At 33.6% G+C, this 23,775-nt stretch overlaps 1 protein-coding gene across 6 annotated transcripts; it reads left to right on the top strand.

The window, feature by feature from the left end:
• The first annotated feature begins 276 nt into the window (after window positions 1-276).
• Window positions 277-8,977, top strand: LOC120076024 (Cyclophilin-like peptidyl-prolyl cis-trans isomerase family protein). Of its 6 annotated transcripts, none has more exons than XM_039029804.2 (15): window positions 277-390; window positions 1,623-1,749; window positions 1,983-2,037; window positions 2,372-2,460; window positions 2,769-2,793; window positions 3,844-3,882; window positions 4,398-4,467; window positions 4,822-4,939; window positions 5,116-5,243; window positions 5,407-5,767; window positions 6,644-6,762; window positions 6,894-7,089; window positions 7,179-7,946; window positions 8,058-8,126; window positions 8,359-8,977. In XM_039029804.2, the coding sequence occupies exons 2-15, from the start codon at window positions 1,718-1,720 to the stop codon at window positions 8,666-8,668; spliced, it is 2,379 nt and encodes a 792-aa protein (XP_038885732.1). In that variant the 5' UTR covers window positions 277-390; window positions 1,623-1,717; the 3' UTR covers window positions 8,669-8,977. The 6 variants fall into 6 exon arrangements, with proteins under 6 accessions (XP_038885732.1, XP_038885730.1, XP_038885733.1 ...); XM_039029802.2 differs by having other exon boundaries at window positions 4,389-4,467; XM_039029803.2 differs by having other exon boundaries at window positions 338-496; window positions 4,389-4,467.
• Window positions 8,978-23,775: the final 14,798 nt, after the last annotated feature.

Raw genomic sequence — 23,775 nt, 5'->3', positions numbered from 1 at the left:
ACATTCAAACCGTTTTTTAATATATATGTGTGTGAGTGGAAGGATTTATTTGTAAATAGTCTATTATATTTGTGTAAAATCTAGGATAAATAGGTATTTTTTTGTATAAAAAAAAAGAATTTTGTAGACATATTATATGGGTCTCATTTTAAGGTCCAACTCCTTTATGTTTACTAGAATGGGCTGACAAAGGACCAATGACCCACTTCATAAGCCCAAAAGCAATGGAATCCGTTAAAGCCGAATCCATTAAAAATAGAGGAACTCTCAAGTCAAGTCCAGTGAGCATCTTAATTCTCTCATATATATTAACCTACACATACGTTCATCTCTCCTTAGGCTTCACTCTCATCTGGGGTTCACTTTATTCCGTGGTTCTGCGTTTTTCAGGTGACATTAGGGTTCCAACACTTAAATCTGTAACTCGTCGACATTTGTTTGCAATTCATCTTTGATCTGTGTTTCTCTTACTATCTTCAACTATCTTTCACTTCAGGTGGGATGACTTTACTGTTTGCCTCTTTAATTTTAGTTTCGTGACGCTGCTTATGCATCGGAATATATACTTGAACTCTATTTCGCTGAAGTTCATCTTCTATTTAGTTTGAGCGATTAGTACTGGTTATCTGCATGCTTTCTTCGTATCGTAGAATATAAAATATATTTAGGGTTTAAGGATTTGCAACCAATTGTTTAATAATTTACTTTACTGCGGATATCCAGTTTCCTTATACTGTAAATCAAATTCTCGGTTGATTCTGCTTCTTGCGCACCCACCTAGGTGAGCGTATAGAATATTTTTGTTCAAGTATTGCGTCGTTTTCACGTTGACGAACGACTGCTGTTTATTTGCTTCATGGTTTAACTAAGTGTTATCAATGTTTCTCTCCTCCCTTTGAGTTTAAGGTTATGTGATGAATTCTTGTGGGTTCGTCCCGTTTTCTTTCAGTTATCCATCTTGATCCACTTTTAAAACTCATTTATTCTTCCTGCTGTTGATTTCAACCATTGTTTTTTTTTTTTTTTTGTTTTTTTTTTCAATTGATTTACGATGGAAATTTACCATAGCGATTTCACACCAGGGTTTTATGGAAAGCTAATTCTAGCTGATTTGCCATGGTTCGGTAATTTAGTATATCATCGTGGAAGTGCAAACGATGTCTGCTCATTTACTTGTTTTCGTGATGAGAATATCCATGTACATGGATTAAGGAAAAAAATAATTGGGAAATAAATGAGTATGGAAAGTAAGTATGTAATGAAGTACTTCAAAGTTCAACCCACTCTTAAACCCTGTTTTGGTTTTTGAACTTTAAATGTCTATTTTATTTTGGTCCTTTAAACTACCGGATACTCTATTGGAACTGTGCATGATAATCTATTTAGTTTGTGGTTGCTGTCAGAAAGGTATGGGCCATATGGCTCATTGAGAATCTGGTCCACCTGGGCTTCCTTTCTTTTTACCTCTCCATTTCTAGCAGCCACCCCTTTCTCTCTTCTTTAGTGTATTCCAATTTTTCATCTTTTATTGTCATTATCTGTTTATCTTTCTCTTCCTCCATTTATTCTGATCCATTTGTCAATTAGAATGGTAGTGACTTGTATTCAACTTTTCAAATCAGGTCTATGATCGTAGTGCAAATTTGAAGCTGAAGGAAGTTAAGGAAGAAAATGACAAAGAAGAAGAGCCCTTTGGTTTTTCTGGACGTTTCAATTGATGGAGACCCCAGGGAAAAAATGGTTTTTGAGGTATTTACCCATTTATACATGCCAAATGCATGGATTAAGTACTTTGAACCATTGGTTGTGTGATACTCATTGCAGCCTTTGTTTTTTTTTTTTTTTTTGGTTTTTAATTTTTTTAGAAACAATTTCATTGTTCGTATAAAATTATAAAAAGGGGTTCCCTTTTTTTCAGTATGGTTATATTTTTACAACATTAGATATTTAATTTTTTTCTTTATTGTGCATGATCTGTTCAGCTGTTCTATGACGTTGCTCCAAAAACGGCTGAGAATTTTCGCGCACTGTGTACAGGTAAATCCTATGCCTAATATCAATTATTTTTTAATGGAAATGCCATATTCCATTCGGCATATCCTTTAAACCATTAATAATGATCAGACTGCAGGATATATAATGTTGGTAGTGTACAGGCCATATCATCTTATTCATATATAATAATTTTACAGAACTATGTTTGTTTAGCAATATCCCTTTCTTTTGAACCTCTGATTTGTTATTTGAGTACTAATGTTGGTGGTGCTATCTTTGCGTAAAATTTAATTAAGTTTTAATTATTATCGTGAACAGCATGCCTTTCTCGGTTATAACTATTTATGTAATTTTTGATATTTTATTTTAATTTCAGGAGAGAAAGGAATTGGCCCCAAAACTGGAAGACCACTACATTATAAGGGATCATTTTTTCATCGGATTATTGGAGGTTCTATGGCACAGGTATGTTGTCTTCATCGGGATGGCCATTTCCCCTAAATGTAACAGATTTTATATTGGCTTGTATGCCGTGTTTTCTAGTTGAATGTGCCTTAGAAGTGGTCTGTCTTTTAGTCAGTTACCCTTGTTTATGCTGTAGGCTACAGGGCTGATGGTCAAGAATCCTTTTCTTGTGATGTAGTTTTAAGGTTGTACTTGTTAAGTTGTCCATCATAATTTTTACTTAGTTCTCATCGATGCCCAAGTAATTTGTAGACATCTTATATTTTTCCTTCAATATGAATTAATGGTTCTTTTCTGTATCTTTCCAGGCTGGAGATTTCGTCAAACGAGATGGTACGTATTTTCTTTGGCCTGTTTATTTTTCTCATTTTATTGTCTGTTGAAGTCATATTTACTGCTCTTTCATTTTACACTTATTCTAATGGCACAGCAGTGAACTTGACTTTGTAATTGGGTAGAGATGCACTTGCAATCTTTGTAATTGGTAATTCTTGTTTTAGTTTTATTTTATTTTTTTTCTAGTTGTGCTTGCTAGGGGAGTAAAATAAATAAGTATTCATGCACAATGGGTGCTTCCTATGTTTGGTTGAAACACCTATTAGTGTTTATTTCCACTCCATCTCTTTGGCTTAGAGATTAAGGATTCAGATTAATGTAGGATAGTTTCATCTCTTCAAAAGGAGAAAAGGGTGATTTGGGAGAATTCTGTTAGGGTCTTTTGCTGGAATTTGTGGCATGAAAGAAACAGAAGAAATTTTGACAATAAGGATCTCCTCTTTTATAGTTTTTTTTAATGCTATAGTTAACATGGTTGTGACTTGGTGTAGAGGATTTCTCTTATTTAACCACTATAGCTTTAATACTGTTCCTCCCATTTGGAAAAGTCTGTGTGTGTATTGATAAAACCTTGATTTGATCTTATTTTTTGAGAAACCTTGTTGAAGATTGTATCAAGTAAATGTGAAGTTCTGGACATCTGATAACTACTTCTTCCGAGGTGGAGTTGCAATCATTTTGGTTTCCTAGAAAAGTTGTTTGAATTTTGCTATTCTATAGTTCTTAGAACATTGGCCCTAAACCCTATAGTTATTTATTATTATTATTATTTTGGATTGATAGCTGCCCTTGATTTGATTTGATTTGATTTTTTTGAGAAACCTTGTTTGAAGATTGTATCAAGTAAATGTGCAGTGCTGGACATCTGATAACTACATCTTCCTTGGTGGAGCTACAAGCAGTGTGGTTTCTTTGAAAAGTTGTTTGAATGTTGTCTTTGCTATTCTATAGAAGTTGTAGAATGTTGACCGGTGGTTGGTACCAACTTGTAGATAGGTTTTTGCATGATGATGAAAGTTAATTCTTCACTGCTCTTAACTTACACAGGTACTGTTGGAGAGAGCATATACGGTGGAAAGTTTCCAGGTGAATTTTGCATTTTCTAAACATTATTTTTATGTTTTTCAGGATGAAGTTTAAATATGATCTCATTTAGTTTGTATTACCGTTGTGTGATTATTAAGTGCATGGTTTGGTAAGAGACAAGAAATCTGTTGTTTGTTGAAATGGGCATTGAGTTTTTCATTATCTCGCCACAATGAATAATCTTCAAATTTTCAGAGTTAGGCAAACATCGTCTTTTTAGCTTAAGTAAAATATACGTTTTTTGTTTTTCAAGTTTTGTTACAATATGAGGAGTATGCAAGTAATTTTTGGTTGCTATGGATTTCTGTTACTGTTTCTTTTCATCCTTTGATTTATTTGATTTATTTATTTTTTATTTTTTTACTTTGCTTGTGTGGTTGCTTTATAATGGAATGGGTCTGCTAATGAAAATCTTGGTGACTGTGTTGATTTCTGTGGAATTGTTTATCTATAAAGTTCATTTAGATTCATTTCATTCTCATGATAAGAATATTTTGTTAACTAAGAAAATGCAGGTCACGGAGCCCCACTTCTTGTTTTCCATGAGGTTCTTCCCCTACATTGATAGGTTTCCTTTTCATCCAAGTATATTACTACTTTATATTCTTTTAAAGACATTTTACTGAAAGAACTTCTACATGTGATACCAATCTTGTTTTGGTACTCTTGTTTCTTAACATGATATGATCTTAATTCATCTGTTGTAATTTTATGGGATAGGTCTGCAGTGTCTGGCGCTATGTTTGTATTGTCACCATTACTGCATGGCTTTCTTCAAGTGTACATCTCATACTTAGTATATAGATTTTCAGATGCATCCTTTTGTTTAGATATTGTTTTCTGCACGACTGATTGTAGTTTCACGAGCTATTGAAAAAGTGTTCATGTGTATACTATTTTGGTAAAATCGAGGGTAACAAATGTTTGAGATTGGTACAGATGAACTTCCTCGGCTAAAACACGATGGACCTGGTCTTCTATCAATGGCAATTGCTGACCGTGACACTTTAGGCTCCCATTTTCTTATCACATTTAAGGCTAATAATCATCTCGACAGGTTTGTTAATGTAGTATTGTGGGAATTTCATCCAATTGTGAATATTTATCTTTGTTCCTCATACATTTATTTTTGATACTATCGTGTATATTCTATGGATTTGACTTGGAAGTTTGGTGTATTGCAAAGTTAGTATATTATTTACGTTGACTTGAGCTCCGGTACTGCTCTTTTAGGAAGCATATAGTATTTGGAAAGCTTGTCCAAGGTTTTGACGTACTGAAAAAAATGGAAAGAGTGGATGTTGAAGATGGCGTTCCAACTGTTACAGTGAAAATTGTCAATTGTGGCGAGTTTAATGAAGGTAGAAATCACCAAACATATTGATAACTTGTTATTTATTTTATTAATGTTAATTGTTTCTTGTGAGGTAATTTGTTGACCCTAAGCCCGTTCTTAAAGTTAGTTGACTGTTTGGTAGGCGTGTATCATTTATTTTTCAATTTTAAATATCATTTTGCATGCAGAAAAAAGAAAGATGAATAAAGTGAAAACAGGAAAGAATGCTTCAGATGATGATAGTCATGAAGAAAAGCGAAGAGGAAAGCAGAAAAAATCAAGGGAAAGGAAGAGGAGGAAGAAAAAATATGATACATCCGACTCAGATAGTTCTTCGGATTCAGAATTAGACTCCGACTCTGAGAGTGTTTCTGACACAGATTTGTCATCATCATCATCATCTTCTGAAAGTTCTTCCAGTGATGACAGGTCTCGAAAGAGAAAGAGGACATCTAAGAGAGGCAAATATAGGCGTGGGAGGAGAAAGGATAAGAGACGTGATCGAAAGAGACGGAGGCATGATAAGAAGTCAAAGAGAAAATCTAAAAGGTTCTTGATATTATGACTTAAAAAATTTATCTATATTATTTATTATTCTGATTCTTCATGAAAAATTGTTTTTCACATAATATTTTCCAACATAAACATTGAAGAATTTGCATAATTGGGGTGGGGCTTTTGAGCTGCATCATAACAGATGCAGCTTTAGTTGGCTATTAATTTAGGGTGAGTAACATGATGTTGCTCGTGAGTAAGGTTGAATATGCCTTTTCCAGCTATGGATCTACCTTGGGTTATGCAACAAACAACTTCGTTGATCCAATGAGATGTAGAAAAGTAAGAGTTTTCTCTAAGTTTGGATACTATCTTCCAGATTGCGAAAACAGACAAAATAGTGTAATTGGAAAAGGAAGGGTCTAATTGATTCCACCAAGCGTCTAGAATAAAAAGAAACCTCCCTCAGAACAACTCAAAGGAGTTTTCCTTACTAAAAAACACTATTTTTCTTCTCAAGCTATAGAGACTAGAAGAAAACCCTACCATAAGTGAGCCTCTTGAAATTGTTGCTCCGCAAATTTATTATTATTATTTTTTGATAGAAAATTGTAAATTTCGTCAAGTAAAAAAAATGGGCGTACAACACTTGAGGCTGGCCTTCAGCTCCCAGAATTACTTAGCTATAGGAAAGAAAAAGAAAAGGGGATATTGAGACCGGATTAGAAATTTAGAGTTGCTCTGTATGTCGAGACTTTCCTTTGAATTGGAAAGAGAAAATTAATTGGTGCTGGTTTGGGACGTCAATCTTGTGATGTCTTTGCTAGTGAACTTAAGAACTTCCAGTTTCCTCTGTAGATTAAGTTTCTTTCAATGCATTCCTATTCAAGATGGGCATTTTCTAATACTTAGTTTTTTTCTCTTCACAAGGGACTTGGACAGTCTTACGGATACCGAAAGTGATAGCAAGAGCAGAAACACCTCTGAGCAAGATGGCCTTGATGGTCAAGGGAAAGATGTAAACCGTAAAGGCTTGTCAGTGAAATCTGGTAATTTTTTTTCCCCTTCCATCATCGATTTTGGTAAATTATGATGATGGATGGTTTTTGATTTCATCTCTAATTTCTCCCAATTATTATTTGATTGCATGCATTATGCTGGCTTTTGTGATGTCCTGCAGCTGAAGATGTACCTCAAGCCTCAGATGCCCGCCACAGAAGGAGAGGAGAGGCAGATATGGTGGAAAATGATGTGGAGAGATCCCCCAAGGAGAATGGTGAGCGAAGGAGCAATGGCATTGCTGCTGTGGATTCTAAATCTGACAGAAGCTCAGAAAGACAACCTGATATTGTAGATGATCACCCTGGAAAATCTAGGTCCACTCTCCATTCTTGTCACACCTCAGTTATTCTTTGTGCTTAAAAATTGTTCCAGATCTGGTATTTTATTAAAAGTTGATGAGCAGGAGTCGAAGCATTAGTCCTAGAAGGACGTTGAGTAAGAGTATGAGTATTAGTCCCAGAAAGAGTCGCAGCAAGAGCCCTAGTGTTAGTCCAAAACGAAGAATGAGCAGGAGTCGAAGTGTTAGTGGAAGCCCGCCTCGAGCACCATTGAGGAGCAGGAGCATCAGTAGAAGTCCTGTTCGGAATGGTAGCAGGAGCATCAGTAGAAGTCCTGTTAGAAATGGTAGCAGAAGCCCAGGTAGAAGTATTAGCAGGAGCCCAGGTAGGGGAAGGAAAGGTAGGAGTATCAGTAGAAGCCCACTACGAAGCGGGCCTCAGAGAGGCATTAGCAGAAGCCCCGTGAGATCCTCCAATCCACAAAGAAGTCCAAGCAGGAGCCCGCCTAGAAGAGCCTCTAGAAAATCAATTAGTAGGAGTCCTGCAAGAGTTTCCAGAAGTATAAGCAGAAGTCCAGTGAGGTCCTCTCGTCAAAGTTTGAGCAGAAGCTCAGGTAGGGCACCTTCTAGGAGGAGTATCAGTCGAAGTCCTCGAGCACCAGTTAGGAGTCGAAGGAACTACTCTAGGAGTCTTACTCCCATCCGAAGGCCAAGGTCACCAGCATCTGATAGAGGGAGAAGTGCATCAAGAAGTGTTTCTCCAGAAGGGTCTCCAAAGCGCATCAGAAGGGGGCGTGGTTTTAGTGAGCGTTATTCATTTGCTCGAAGATACAGAACACCCTCTGCATCTCCTGTCAGGTCATACCGTTACAGTGGAAGAGTTGAACGTGACAGGTGAGTTTTTGATCAGCATTCAGTTTGTTTAATGTCACGCTCCCAGTTTTACATGCTTCTCAGTGAAGTGCGCAGATAACTGATCTTTTGAGTGCTTGCTTGTGTTACTAGATATTCAAATTACAGAAGATATTCTCCAAGGCGCTATAGAAGCCCTCCTAGAGGAAGATCTCCGCTAAGGTTTGTCATCTCTCCTATATTTCACTATTGAAGTTCTGATGTAAATCTATTCATGAACACTGGTGTTTCTTACCCATTTGATTCAAAACCCATCATATTTTCAATTTTGAGGCAATTGCTCATTGACACACGACCAACATAAAGGCTTAAATGTTTTAAACAATTACAAATGCTTATGGTCTTGCCAACAGGTTTTGATTTAATATTGCTCGGTAACTTCTCATTTATACAGATACAGAAACAGAAGCAGGACTCCTTCTGCATCCCGTAGTCCTCGTTACCGTAGTCGTCGTTATAGCCGTAGCAGAAGCCCGATTAGGAGCCGTTCCCCAGTCGAGGGATCCAGGTCTCGTTTGTCTCCTAGAGGAGGAAGGCGGAGATCTCCTTCAAGGAGCAGATCCCCATCAAAATCAAGGTCCCCTGCTGATTCACAATCCCCGAGAAGAACGAGCAGAGACAAGTCCAGATCACCTTCTGGTAGTCCACAGGGGAAGAAGGGTCTGGTTTCTTACGGTGATGGATCTCCAGATTCAGAGAGGTGATCATTGAAACTTGAAAGGAAGGTGTTCCAGCTCTCTCCTCTCCTTCCTTGGAAGGAAAAACAAAAACGAAACCTATATCATGATTTCGTGGAGACCCTCCAAAATGGATTCTAGCCTTTGTATTAAATCCGGCTTAGAGTTGTATCAGAGTATGCTTCCTAGGATATGTAGTGAATAATATTATCTTGGATCGTTTTTTATTTTTGGTATTCGGACAGTGTTTGTATGTTTGTAGGTCGTTAGCCAGTTTGGTGAGATATTCGATATCTTATGTTGATGATTAAAATTCGAAGATTCTAGTTGGCACAATATTGTTGCTTACTTCTAATTTTTTTTGTGCTATCCGAAGGGATTAATTTGAGTTCTCAAACTTATATATAGGTGTAGTAATTGTAACCATTTTATAAGTTTGAGGTTCAATTTTTATTGTTCGGGAGTTCAGTTTCTACCGTCCTTGTATGTTTGAGGGTCTAATCTTAACACATTGAGAAGTTTGAGGACTTAATTTTTATAATTAAAAATTAAATTTTTTGAGGTTGCAATCTGGAGGTAATTTTTGCAATGTTTCTTTTTCTCTGTTGAAAAAAAGGTTATTTCAAATTTGACTATGAAATTTTTAATAAATTTGTAATGTTTATGCTTTAGCTAAGGCATGTGTTTGTTTGCTTGCTTGGGTGTTATTTTGTCTGGCTTTGTTTCAATTGCCGGAATAATAGTTCTTGTTAAGTTACAAGTTTATTAGAAGGTGTTACTATGTATGTGTGGAATGACAAAGGATTGAAATTGTGATGCGTTTCTTAAATGGCTTGTAATTTGAGTTTTGTTTGGAAGAAGTCCCAAGTAAATTATTTCTTTTCCTTTTTTTTTGTAAATTTGAGTTTTTAAAATTTTACTTTTTCTTTGGATTCAATATTGAAAAAGTTCATGGTTTTACTTTAGTAGTGCGTCAACTTGAAGATGCCAAAATCATATGAAAACCTTAAAATGTATCCGACAAAAGGCATATGCACTAAATTTATATACATTACCTTTAGTTTAATTTCAATCCAAACCCTTGTATCATTTAAATATCTAAAATGTAATATAAAAATCAAGTAGTGGCGACAGCATCTATATTATATACAAATAAAAGGATTTGAAGGCGATTAACAGATCTGTTTTAGTCCCATCGTGTATTATTCCAAAGATCAAATACCAACTTAGTAATACCACAAAGGATTTTTTTAGTACCAAAGAGTTAACTTTTTTTTTTAAAAAGCAATATCTTTATTTCTTTATGTTTTAAAATATACATTTTTAACCAAAGTAAAAGTAATGCCTCATAACTTTAGTTTTGAAAAATAGCATAACTTATTTTATCAAATAGTCAATTTTCCATTATGAGAAATTTGACTTTTTGACTTGGAGATGACAAATTTCCCCCCAGTTGCACAAAAATGACATACTTTCTATTTGATTCATAAGGTGAAATAAACATATTTTATTTTTCATTTTTCACATAAATAACATATATATTCATTGAACACCCGTCAAATCAGAAAATACAGAAAAATCTTTTCATATCCAATATTTTTCTTGCTTGTTAGCAAGAATATTTTTTGGGTATAGCATGCAAATGATGGGAGTGCTAATGAATAGAACAAGAAAAATTGTATTCGAAATATTTTGGATTGGACTATTGATGTAATGAGAAGCATTAATTCTCACTACAAGATTTTTTCTTTTCTTTTCTTTTTTTTTTTTTTTTTCAAAAGGACAGAACAAGACGCCAATTTGGAAAAAAGTTCTCTCTCTTTTGTAAAGAACCTTCATTTTATCTTTTTAAAGTTGGAGCAATTGCTCTCTTTAAAAATTTGATTATAATGTTGACTTATTGGAATGTCCTCACTCCTCACAAGAATATAAAATTATATAATCGTATATAAAAGATTCTCTGAGCTGAAAGAAAATATATAGCTTTTTTATTTTCATTTTTACCCCAAGCAAATTCTTTAAATTAATTTTAGGAATATTTTTCATCCCTAAGTTTTATTGGATATAATTTCGATTCCTTCTTTAGATTTCAAAATATTATACATTTACTTCTTAATTTTTAATTTTATTTTAATTAGCTTATAGACTTTAAAATATTACAATTTTACACTCAAGATTTGAGTTTTATTTCAATTTAATCTTTAGATTTTAAGGTTTATATTTTTAATCTTGATTTTCACAAAATACAAGTCTTATGTCTTTAGTGTTAATGTTTATTAATTAACTTAAAGAAATTTAAAAAAAATTATAATTAACTAAGTTTCGTTATTTTTCATCACTATCAAACTTTTTAATTTCAAATTCACTTGATAATTATTTTTATTTAATTAATAGACATTAACGTTAATGAAAGAAATCAAGCACAATGAAAAATCGAGGTTAAAAGTATAAAGCTTGACACCTAAAGACCAAATTGAAACAAGACTTGAATCTCAAAAGTAAAATTATAACATCTTAAAATCTAATGACTAAATTGAAATTAGATTCAAAACTTAAAAATTAAACGTTTTGAAATTTAAGGGTCAAATAAAAATTAAATACAAAATTTAAGGACCAAATCCTTAATTTTAACATTTAAAGGGCCTTGTGTGTGTGACTATGCTCTGTTTGAAAAGAGGGGAAAAAAAAAAAGGGAAAAAAGGATATGATAATTCAGATAGTTGAAATTGATACAAAAATGTTGCAGAAGAATCTTTTCAAATTCAAGAAATCAAATGAGATCTCAAATTTTATTAGCTGTCTTGCATAGGCTTTCATTCTGTAATTGACCAATTTTTGTTTTTCCTTTTATCATTGGGGTTTATAAGGAAGTAGCTTTCTTTCAAAGTATACATATAATATATACGTGTTGCGTATTGAGTAACACTATAAAATGTGCATCAATTAATATGTCTATTTCAAATTTGGATAAAATCTCTCCCTTTGTGACATTTCAATTGGTAAAGTTTCTTTCAACGTTTTGCTTTTCAGTTTAAATTTTCCATTTTTGTATTACTTTTTTTTTGAAATGCGCACACACACACTTTAGTATAGATTCTTAAAATATTATGATTAGGACGGCAACGAAAAAATCGAAAATTCAAACCAATTTAAATCGATCAAATGGTTTGGTTTGACTTTTTAACATAAAATTGGACATATTTTTTTGTATTTAGAGAAAACAAAACAAAATATATTGGTTCAGATCTATTTTTTTAGAAAAACCAATCAAAACCGAACTGAAGCAATGATATATATATATATATATACCTTTGAAAGTGAACTATTCATTAGGTATTTTTTAGTATTTTAATTATTATGGTGCATGTGTATTGGATGTTTATATAAACCAATTATTATGGAGCGTGTATTTTTAATACATTTAGAAAAGTGGCAAGAAAAAAAACAAAAAATTGTCAAATTTAAATGTATAAGTAGAAATAGACTCAATTTTAATTTCTAGCAAAAAGGAGCGATTCAAAACAAAGTGAAAATAAAAACAAAAAAGTTTGGAGAAAAGGAGAAAAAGTAAAAAAACCGAGACCAAATCGAGAACCAAACCGATCCAAATAAAACAAATCCATTGATTTTGTTCTTTATTGGGCATTGGTTTGGATCCTTTTTTTTTATAAAACCGATTGGTTTGATTTGGTTCTTGATTGACTCCAAAACCCAACAAACCGAATCGACTATCATTCCTAATTATAATCTATACTATATATAAAAGGGAGTATGAGGAGAGAATTGTCCTTATATCTTTTAATAACTCATATTTTGTCCTTTGTCATAACTATTCAGCCGTAGTTACATGCAAAGTAGTATATTATTTAGACCATTAATACGAAGTATCACGATCTAATATTGGAAATATGTTTTGAATAAACAATCATGTCGTTTGCTTCATTATAACTATATGGGTTAACTTGATGTATCCTTTTCATGTATGAGTGTGATTTAGAGCATAAATATAAAACATCATAATATAAGATGTACATATTTTTAGATGAACAATCACGTTATTTACCCTTTTAAAATTTCATAAGTTTCTCTTCATTCATTAATTTGCATATTTTTGCACGTGTTATATATGATCTAGTTTAAATAAAAGTTGCAAATTTGTTACTAAGATTTCTTTTAATATAAATGTGAGGTGAAAATTTGAACTTCTTATCCTAATAGGTACAATTTATGTTTTAACAATTGTGTTATACACTTTTTAGAAAGTTATTAATGCCTGACCAATTAATAATGTGTTTTGGAATAACTTTGGAAAAATGGTTTTTCTATAAACACCTAAATAATAATGAAAGAAAAGTAATTTACCTTTGGAAAGTAATTTTTTAGTAAATAACTTCAACTGAATAACAAAGAAAGCCGCATCCTTATTATAATTTAAATTCTTGTCCAAGCAAAACACCATATCTTTTTGAAAAATTGTACCAATTATCTCATATTTCAATCATATATATATATACCATTTGAATTAAAAATTTATTCAATTTTAGTCGAATACTTTTAAATAATATCGAATTTTAGTTTTCTCCTTTCAATAAATCTTAAATCTAGTTCATATTCTTATTTATTGTTGATATTTACATTTTTTTTATCTATTGATACTTTTACTATAAATTTTAAAATAGAATAACATATTATATTTTCTTGTACGAATTATTATTGTTTTTAGCTTTTTTTTTTAAAAAAAAAATTCTAAAAGACTCAATTTAAGATTTATTAAAAGTATAGGATTATGATGCAACATTTAAAGGTTCAAATATTAAAATTGATCAAGTTTCAAAATAGAAACCAATAATATTTTAATCCACTTTTTTTTCTAAAAATTACTAAACAATCCCTACCTTTTTTTTCCCCTAAATTAAAAAAAAAAAAATCTTTTTTTAATAACTCGCAAGCAATAGTGCTAAAGAAGAATTGATAATTCGCAAAACCTATTTTTACTTATGCATTGAGGAAATGACACGTGTTTCGATAACATGATAGTTTCCTTTACCAAAAAAATTAATTCTAAAATTGAATTTTATTTTTTGGCCCAATAATAAAATAACGATCGATTCCAAAAAGAGGTTGCACTCATGAATTCTCTCGAAAAGAAGATACTTCTCATAAAATTTCATTCGAATTATATTTTAAATAAATAAAGTCCGTATATTCTAAAATTTTAAATATTGTGATTCGGAATTTAAATTAATATATGAAAGCTTTAATCAATTCATTCTTTAATTTTTAAATTATCGACAAATAAAAAATTAAACCAACTAACATCGAAATTATATGTATAACATAAAACGAACAATTATATGTATAACATAAAACTAACATGTAATTGTTAAGAAAATGATTGTAACTGAATAGCGTAAGATCACACCTAAAATAGATTAAGAATAATAATGAAGAAGAAGAAGAGAGAAAATAATACATAATGATTTTACAAAAAAAATTCTTAATTGTTTAAGATAAAAACCACAAGTAAATATAGAAGAATTTCATTATAAAAAATAAAAGTATAAACTTTCTTTAAAACTCCCTCTATTTTTTCTCCTACTTTGCTCACTTGGTTTGAGATTTTGTGATGATTTGACAATCATACGTCCCCATCTATCTATAGTCCAAAAAAAATTTGGTTATCAAGCAAATCCAATGACCCAAATTGTCTTCCAAGAAACTTCTCGACTAGTAAGAAAACTTGATAGAGAACCTTGGATATTATATAACAATAATAAGTCAAATTCAAATTTATTTATTCTTGTACTAAATTGCCAATTTCATTGTAGTTAGTATAGCTCAATTTACAAGTACTTATACTATCAACCTCAAGGTCTAAAGTTTGATTTCTTCAATAAAAAAAAAATACTAATTTTATTTTACAAAAGTAAAAAGCTTTTGTAGCATAGTAAGGATCAAAAGAAAAACCACATATGATAGAGTTCTCTAACTTTTTAAATTTATCTTATATTAGATTTTGAACTTTCGAAGTATTCATATTAGGGTCAAAGTAGCAATTTCAGTTTGTATCGTTGGTTGTTTAATTGGTAGACAAACGTGATCTCACACCATCACTTCTTTGAGTATTTTCGATGTGGCACAACTACTATTCTAATATTTTTCTAAATCCCAACAAATTCCACCATGATAAGATATTTAAAGAATCCACAACTCCTCTGATATCCATTGTCTTCATCACAACCATAATTCTAAACCAAGAGAACTATAACCTACTCTACCATAAAGAGCAGATCACTTGGAATGTTACCTTCCAAGATTTTTCTTTTTTTTTTTTTGTCACATAATGATTAACCCTGTTAAAATTTATGGTGCAACTTTCACCTACTTGACTAACCCAGAAGTTCTTCAACCATTAACATAATTTTCACCACACACCTTTCATAATTGCCAAATCAATACCCATGTGAAACCACTAACATCACATCATTTATCATGGTAAAGTGGATATATCATAAGGATGAATTTTGTCTTTTTCAAAGGGAGTCACTATCTTCTCTAACGAGAAAGACAATGTCAGCATTTGACCAGAGTCCTTTTGTCAAACCTATTCTATTTTTTATATACTCATACTGTTTGTGTTCCTAACAACCTATCTTCTACTTGAAGACTTTCTTCTTCGAATTTCTATTGGAATCACCCCTTTGACACCACTGGACCACCACCATCGCTTAACTATTCAGGAACACTATTGATCGATCTTTGTTTGTAGCCTTTGTGTAACCTAGATTTTATTGCACATCCTTGATTTGCACTTGTCACAAACCGAACTTGATCATTCCATCAAATTTCTCCACATAAAACTTTATTGGAATCATAAAGCTTAACATATGTGCTTCCCTCATAGCAAATCAACAAACAATGAACAACTCATACCATTCACAATATCATAGCATGTTTTAAGAATATTTTTTTTCTTTAACGTGGAAGCTTAAACAATATTGATATGAAAAAAAACTACATACTTAAAACTCTGATTCCACTTGTTGGGAAGAATCTCCCACTACTATTGTAGGAATAAACATAAAATAATCGAGAAACTAAAAGAAAACAACAAAACTAGGAAACATAAAATCTTACATGGAGAACTCCCAACCCGGAGAAAAGCCACGCCCGAATGAATTAGTTGGTACTAGAAATGTTAGAAAAAGTGAATGAAAAGAGTAATAAGAAATGAAAAGGATAGAGACACTTCTCAATCAGAAAACAAAGTTTCCTCACTCTGACATGAGAACAAAGAAAGTCACACGAGATCCTTGTAACTTTGCTTGCTGCTTGGGGAGCAAGTTCAAGACTAAAGAAAGCCAAAGCATTTTTTCCTTTTCACCTTGCCACATCATCACGACTTTGGCCACAAAACCTTATTAAAAGAGGAGAAAACAAGGTTTAGAGTCGATGAAGTAGCTCGACCAAGTTTACGAGGAAGAGGGGCAGAATCGAAGAATTATGAGTTCATGCCATGATAATCTATATGATCGATCAACCCTAGAGGACTCGATGGCTTAACAGTCTAGTGAATAAGCTGATTCAGAGAAATATTTGGTACTTATACTATATGTCAGTCTCATTAGAAAATAGTAGAGCTCAACATGGTAAACTTAGAGGGCACCCGCCTCCACTTCAGACGTGTCCTTGACAACTTGGTGGTTGTTCGGCCTTCACTTTTGAGGGTGGAAGTGCTTGGTCGCTGGTTTTCTGGGTGAATAGGTAACTAGGGAGAGGTGTCATCTTCAACCAACTATTTTTCTTTTCATATTTTGCAAGAGTCCAAGTAGGATGAGGCACCAAAGATTTTTAGTTGTGTCCAACTCGTATGGTTTTGGTTATATCTAGGGTTTTCCCGTGCTATTGTTCGTATTTCATCTACGATATCTACAGAATCGTCAAAAAAGAAACCCACAATGTGAAAACTTGTTACAATCACATAAAATAATTCTCTCCCTATCCCAATTACAAGAATACTCCATTTTTCTGATCCCAATTACAAGAATACTCTCTCTTCTTGATCTCAATTACAAGAATGCTCTCTGTAAATTTCCACACTACTCACATCCTTTTCCACTCTCAAACTAGAGAATAAAGAAAATTTAACGAGAAAATTAGCACATCTAAGCTTAAAATGTTTTTAATGGAGATAGTTGAAACCAAAGATTGAGACTCATTTTATTGTGTTTGGAGTCTATTACTTTTTTGATTCTTTTCGACATGAGATAACTACTTTTCTAATATTTTGTCAAAATAATCTAACAAAGTAATGCATATGAGAATGTTGGGTGAAAATTTATTATTATTATTTTTTTTAAAAAAAGAGGGAACCAACCATTGGTTGGAGAATCCCACATTGGAGAACATTGAAAAGGAAGTCTCCCTTTTATACTCAAACCTTGGGCTATGGGTTTGGGCCCCAAGGGGTACCCATGTTTTGGAAAGAGTGAAGAGATAGACCAATGTGAGTTTGGTGGACATTCGCACGTGTGCGTGATTATTTTTCTTTAATAAAATTATTATTATTATTATTTATCTCATTTATTTTTTAAAAAAGGAAAAAAAATTCCTAGTTGGTTGCATGGTCTTCCACGTACGTGTCTTTCGCACCCATCTTCCAGCCGCTCTTCGCACGTTCAGAGGTTGCCCGCGCTTCTCTTTTGCGATAGTTCAACTCTAAAGGCCTATAAAAGGCGTGTCCTTTAGCAATTCAGAACATAACATTTTCTTACACTTCCTTCCATTGCTCTCATCTACTTAATTTCTTTTCCAACTTTCGTTTTTTGAGCATTCAGTCAGAAGGGTGTGTGTTTTAGTCGGTAACGGTGCATTTTTAATCAGATGTTCTTTTTGGGCTGTTTTATCTAGGGACGATGTGGCAGTATTTTTGACCTGCTTGCACACTTGAGCAATGCGCGAAATGTCTTAAAGAGAGCGAGTTCCGCGACTCGGCCTATAACGAGCTTTTGTTTTATAGGTTTCGTTCTTTGCCCGACTGTCATTCCTAACCGTTTGCTGTTGTCTTGTTCGTCGTTTGAGGGTGTTGCAGTTTACAACAGTTTAAGATGATCTCTGCCATATCACTAATGGCTCTCACTAGCAACAACGATATTATGACATCCGACCTCAACCGTCCATTCCAGTTTGAAGGAGTGAACTTCAAACGGTGGAAGCAAAAGATGCTTTTTTTCTTACCGTTAAGAAAGTTGCTGACACATGTACTAGAGATAAGCCGATCGTCCCTTTAGAAGAACCAACTGAACAACAGATAAAAGAAGCTGCTGACTGGGAGGAGAAATATTTTCTATGTAAGAACTTTATATTAAATGGTTTGACTGATGATTTGTATGACTACTACAACACATGAAGATAGTGAAGGAGGTTTGGGATGCCCTGCAAAGAAGTATGACACCGAGGAGTCTGGGTCAAAGAAATATGTTGTCAGCCGTTATCTCAAGTTCCAGATGATGGATGACAAATCTGTGGATGGCTAGTCCTATGAACTACAGAAGATAACCCATGAGATAATTTCTGAAGGTATGCCTCTAGACGAACAATTCCAATTTGTTGTTATTATTGATTAATTGCTCTCTTTGTGGAAGGATTTTAAGAACATTTTGAGACATAAGACCAAGAAGTTTTCCTTGAAGAGTCTTATCACCCGGCTAAAGATTGAGGATGAAGCCCAGAAGTAGGACCAAATGGAAGAGGTGAACGCCGTATCTGAGAGACTTATCTTTGCTGCGATAAATCTGACAAAAAATCAAAGGGGACAAAGAGGAAAGGTCAGAACCATGGCTCCAACAATTAGAACCAACAGAAACTCCCTTAAGGAGAAACAGTACAGTTCCTTTGCTTTAATTGTAATAAACATGGATACATGACCAGGAGCTGTAGGAACAGGCGTCGTCCTGCTGGACAGGCGAACCTGACAGAAGAATTGTTAGTTGCCACCAAAGCTGGATTTACTCAAACCATAAGGGCAGACTTATACACCCTTACCAAAAATAATGTATTCGTAGGGAAAGGGTTTGCAACTGAGGGAATATTCAAATTAAATTTAGACTTTAATAAAATGAAATCTTCTGTGTATATGTTATGTTCTATGAATTTTTTGCATTCTAGACTCTATGAATAAGAATCTAACTAGTAACATGATTAGGTAAAAAATGACAAGAAAGATTTTGATAAATGCAAATATTGTAGTTAGGCTAAAATTATTAAAACTCCGCATAAATTTGTACTTAGGATTTTTTAGCCTCTATATTTAATTTATTATGATTTATGTGAATTTGATGGTATCTTGACTAGAAACAGTAAAATATATTTCGTTACGTTTATTGATGACTACTCTGATTTTACTTTTGTATATTTGATGAAAAACAAAAATGATACTTTTGATGCCTTCAAATTATTTGTTTCTGAAATAGAGAATCAATTTAATAAAAATGTTAAAAGACTTCGGAGTGATAGGGGAACTGAGTACGACTCGGACAGTTTTAATGAGTTCTTTAACTCACATGGAATAATACATGAAAAGATTGCACCTTACTCTCTTGAAATGAACAAAAAAGTCGAAAGGAAAAATAGAAACTTTAGCTGAGCTAGTAGTTGCTATTTCACTTAGTTCAGGAGTCATGTCTTATTGGTGGGGGTGAAACATCCTTACCGTGTGTTATGTCCTAAGTAGAACCCAAAGTCTAAAAACACAACTTCACCTTACGAAATTCTCAAGAATAAGAAACCAAACCTGTCTTATTTTAGAACATGGGGTTGTCTAGCCTTTGTAAGGATTCTAGACCCGAAAAGGAGAAAGCTAGCTAGTAGAGCTTATGAGTGTGTCTTTATAGGTTATGCCTTAAATAGTAAAGCCTATAAGTCCTATGATCTAGTACACCAAGTGATCATTGAGTCAAATGATGCCGACTTCTTTGAGGATAGATTTTCTTTTAAATCAAGGAATAATGAGGGCTCGAGATCCAGTGGTCTAACCCCAGTTAGAAATCCTACCTCTATAGAGGAAACTGACCCAGAACCTAGAAGAAGAAAAAGAATTAGAACCGCCAAGGATTTCGGAGATGACTTTTAGACCTATAATGTAGAAGAAGATCCTAAAGATCTAAAAGCTGCCTTGTCCTCCGGAGATGCCAACCTATGACAAGAAGCCATAAATGATGAGATGGACTCATTTGAGTCAAATAGGATTTGACACTTAGTAGATCTACTCCCAAGTTGCAAGGCAATAAGGTGCAAATGGATCTTAAGGAAGAAACTTAGACATGATGGAACCGTTGACAAGTTTAAAGGCAGGTTATTGGCAAAGGACTTTAGACAAAGAGAAAACATAGGCTTCTTTGTCACCTTCTCCCTGTCACTAGAATTACCTCAATCCGCTGTTTTCTCTCGCTGCCCTTTATAACCTCGTAGTATATCAGATGGATGTAAAGATCGCCTTCTTAAACGGTGAACTTGAAGAAGAAATTTACATGGAACAACTTGAAGGTTTTGTAGTCCATGGTCAAGAAATTAAGGTGTGTAAATTAGACAAATCTCTCTATGGACTGAAACAAGCTCCTAATCAATGACATGAAAATTTCTATGACCTAATCCTATCTAAAGGTTTCAAGGTTAATAAAAGTGACAAATGCATCTACTATAAGTTTGAAAATAATCTTTGCACTATCCTGTGTCTATATGTAGATACTTTGTTGATCTTTGGGTCGAACTTACACGTCATAAATGATGTAAAATCAATATTGAGTGCAAACTTCGACATGAAAGGCTTAGGAGAAGCTAGTGTAATCTTAGGCATAAAAGTGACTAGGTTTGAAAAGGGAATTTCTTTGGATCAATCTTACTATGTAGAAAAGATTCTAAAGAAATATATTTATTTTGAATGTAAACCAGCTTGTACTTCTTATGACCCTAGTGTTAAGTTGTTCAAGAACACTGGTAATAGTGTTAATCAATATGAGTATGCGAGCGTCATAGGCAGTCTTAGATATGCTGCTGACTGCATTAGGCTTGACATAACTTGTGCTGTAGGATTACTTTGCAGGCTTACAAGTAAAGCTAGTAAAGAGCATGGGAATGCTATATAAAGAGTTATGAGGTACTTGAAGAAAATCTAAAACCTAGGATTACATTATCAAAAGTTTTCTGCTGTCCTGGAAGGGTTCAACGATGCTAAATGAAACCCTCTTTCGGATGATTCCAAGGCTACAAGTGGCTATATCTTTAATATAGCAGGCGGAGCTGTCTCTTGGAAGTCCAAGAAACATACTATTTTAGCCCAATCTACGATGGAGTCAGAAATAATAGTACTAACAATAGCTAGTGAAGAAGCAGGCTGCCTTAAAAGTCTACTATCAGAGATTCCCTTATGGGAAAAGTCAGTACCGGCTATATTGATCAATTGCGATAGTACTGCAGCAATCGCAAAAGTTCAAACCATTACTATAATAGAAAGAGATGACAAATACGTCGTAAGCACAATACCATTAAAGAGTTTCTCACTGTTGGTGCAGTTAGATTGGATCTATGAAGCATAGACACATATATGGCTACACGATATGGATACGATCAATACGACGATTTGTCAATTTCTAAAAAACTAAGACACATATACGTCTAAAGATGCGTCATTTTTTTAATATATATATTTCTAAAAAACGAGGATACTGATATGTTGAAGATACATTTTCTTTTTCTTTAAAAAAATCTAGGATATAGATAAATTTAGCATATAAGTTAATAACAATAGCACAAAATAGAATACAAATACTGAAATACAATTAAAAAAGCAACATCTAAGATGTTGAAGTACAATAATTAATAAAATGCAATAGAAAAGTGACTCATATTGCAAAGAAGAAGAAGAAGAAGATTAGAGAGAGAAGTATGAATTTTGTGGAGACTCAAATGTGAAGATGGAGATTAGATGATTATAGTTTAGGGTTTGGTTTGTTATTTATTTTTTTCCTTTTAATTTTGGACTCGAGTAGTGAGCTTTTTAAATAGGTTTCCTAGTTTTAGATTGGGAAAGATTAGATGAGTTGCTTGTCTTTTTTCTTTTAAAAAAAATACGTGTAGAAATAGATACGTCAAATCGCGTGTCAGATACGTATCTGGAAAGTATCTGGAAGTATCGGTATCTGATACGTGTCTGATACGGATTCTTTGCCTCACATGAAGTATTTTGCTTCATAGAGTGGGTCATATACAGACTGATGAGGCAGATCCTTTGACGAAAGGACTGGCCAGAGGAAGGGTTTCAGAACCTTAGAAAGGATGAAACTCGAGCCTATAGAAAGATGAATCACTGTGAGGAAAACTCAACCTGTAGACTGAAGATCCCAAGAAACAGGTTCAACGGGTAATAACTGACCATAAGTGATATATAGTGAATCATGCTAAACTAAACACAGAGTTCCATTCCTATGGCTTAGAGTCTGAGCATGATATCTTGAAGCGTAAGAAAGGTTGAACTCAGTTTTTAATGAGATCTATACTTGATGACAAGTGGGGTACCTAATTACATGAGTACTCTTGATAGACTCACCTATGTGAATGTGGAAGTGTGAGCCGCTTCCTATGGAGTTTTTTTTAGGAAAACTCTCTAGAGCGTTCACTAAACCGAGATATACGTGCTAGGCCTTAAAGCACGTGCTTTCGAACCACACCCTAATGACATTCTGTGTGAGATGCTGTTAGAGATAGAGTTCAAAACCAAGGGTTACTCTAGCGTATTCTGAATCAACTACACTACGTAAAGATTCAAGTCATAAGACACCTTTGCTTATGCATAGTGTTGTATAGACTGAAACTGCTCGACAATTTTTTTTTTTTGTTTCTCTTATGTTTAAATTTTCAAGTGGGGGATTGTTGGGTGAAAATTTATCTTTTTTTTTTTTTTTTTTCAAAAATAAGAGAGAACCAACCATTGGTTGGAAAATCCCACATTGGAGAATTTTGAAAAGGAATTCTCGCCTTTGTACTCAAACCTTGGGCTATGGGTTTGGGTCCCAAGGGGTACCCATGTTTTGGCGGGAGTGAGGAGATAAACCAATGTGGGTTCGGTAGACATCTCACACACGAGTCGCCGTCGTCCGATCGGACGGGCGAGACGAGTGTGTGTATGATGATTCAGATTATACTAGAGTAACCCTTGGCTGCGTGGTCTTCCACACTCGTCTTTTGGCTCGCCTTCGCACGTTCAGAGATGCCCGCGCTTCTCTATCCCTACTTTCTTTTCCGGCTTTCGTTTTTTGAGCATTTAGTCAGAAGGATGTGTGTTCCAGTCATTAACAGTGCATTTCCGATCAGATTTTCTTTTTGGACTGTTTTATCCTGGGGACGACATGACAATACATGACAATATTTCTGACTTGCTTGCACACTTGGGCAGAGCCGTGAAACGTCTTAAAAAGAGCGAGCTTCGTGACTTAGCCTATAACGAGCTTTTGTTTTGCAGGTTCCGTTCTTTGTCCGATTGCTATTTTCTGATTGTTTACTACTATCCTATTCGTCGTTTGAGGGTCTTGCTGTTTACAATAGAGAATACTACTAACACTCACTTCACTCATCTAATTTCTAAACTAAGGCCTAGAGATTGCGAAGGGGACAAAAAATCATATGTTTTGAATCATTACATTTTCTTTAGAAAAAATCTCAAAATTCTAAACCATATTAATGAAAACATCATTACATGATTGAAAAGTACTTTCCCGAATGCCTTTTCTTTTCCCTCTTGATTAGATATTTACATTCAAAACACGTAATTATTAGAAATGTTTAGAGGATTTGGAGGAGGAAAAAAAGGTTGAAATTTAATAGGCCTATTGGATAATTTTCTAAATTCTACATTTAAATCTAACTTTGTCTTTGTTTTTTAAAGTATCTATTTTAATATCTTTTTTTCCAATCTTTGAACAGAAAACAATCATTTTTTTTTCTTTAGTAAGAGATAATGCGGCCTTGAGTACTTGTAGGAGCAGAAATATTAGCAATGGCCAAAATTGCAAATTCTTTTAATTCTTTGGACTGGTAGATAATTTAGAAGTTTATAAACTAAAATGTTTTTTTAGTTCACA

Source organism: Benincasa hispida, chromosome 4 (genome assembly GCF_027475165.1).
Source record: "Benincasa hispida cultivar pf3 chromosome 4, pf3_genome.v1.1, whole genome shotgun sequence".
NCBI lineage: Eukaryota > Viridiplantae > Streptophyta > Magnoliopsida > Cucurbitales > Cucurbitaceae > Benincasa > Benincasa hispida.
Note: the sequence above shows the minus strand (reverse complement) of the source record. Positions and strands in the feature narration are given on the sequence as shown.

What these genes read in the sequence shown, in the direction of transcription:
- LOC120076024 (XM_039029802.2), top strand. Translation starts at nt 1,718, where the DNA reads ATGGAGACCCCAGGGAAAAAATGGTTTTTGAG. An exon ending in ATACGGTGGAAAGTTTCCAG is followed by an intron (nt 3,883 to 4,388) that starts GTGAATTTTGCA and finishes TTGTTAACTAAG; the next exon opens with AAAATGCAGGTCACGGAGCC. An exon ending in AGGCTTGTCAGTGAAATCTG is followed by an intron (nt 6,763 to 6,893) that starts GTAATTTTTTTT and finishes GATGTCCTGCAG; the next exon opens with CTGAAGATGTACCTCAAGCC.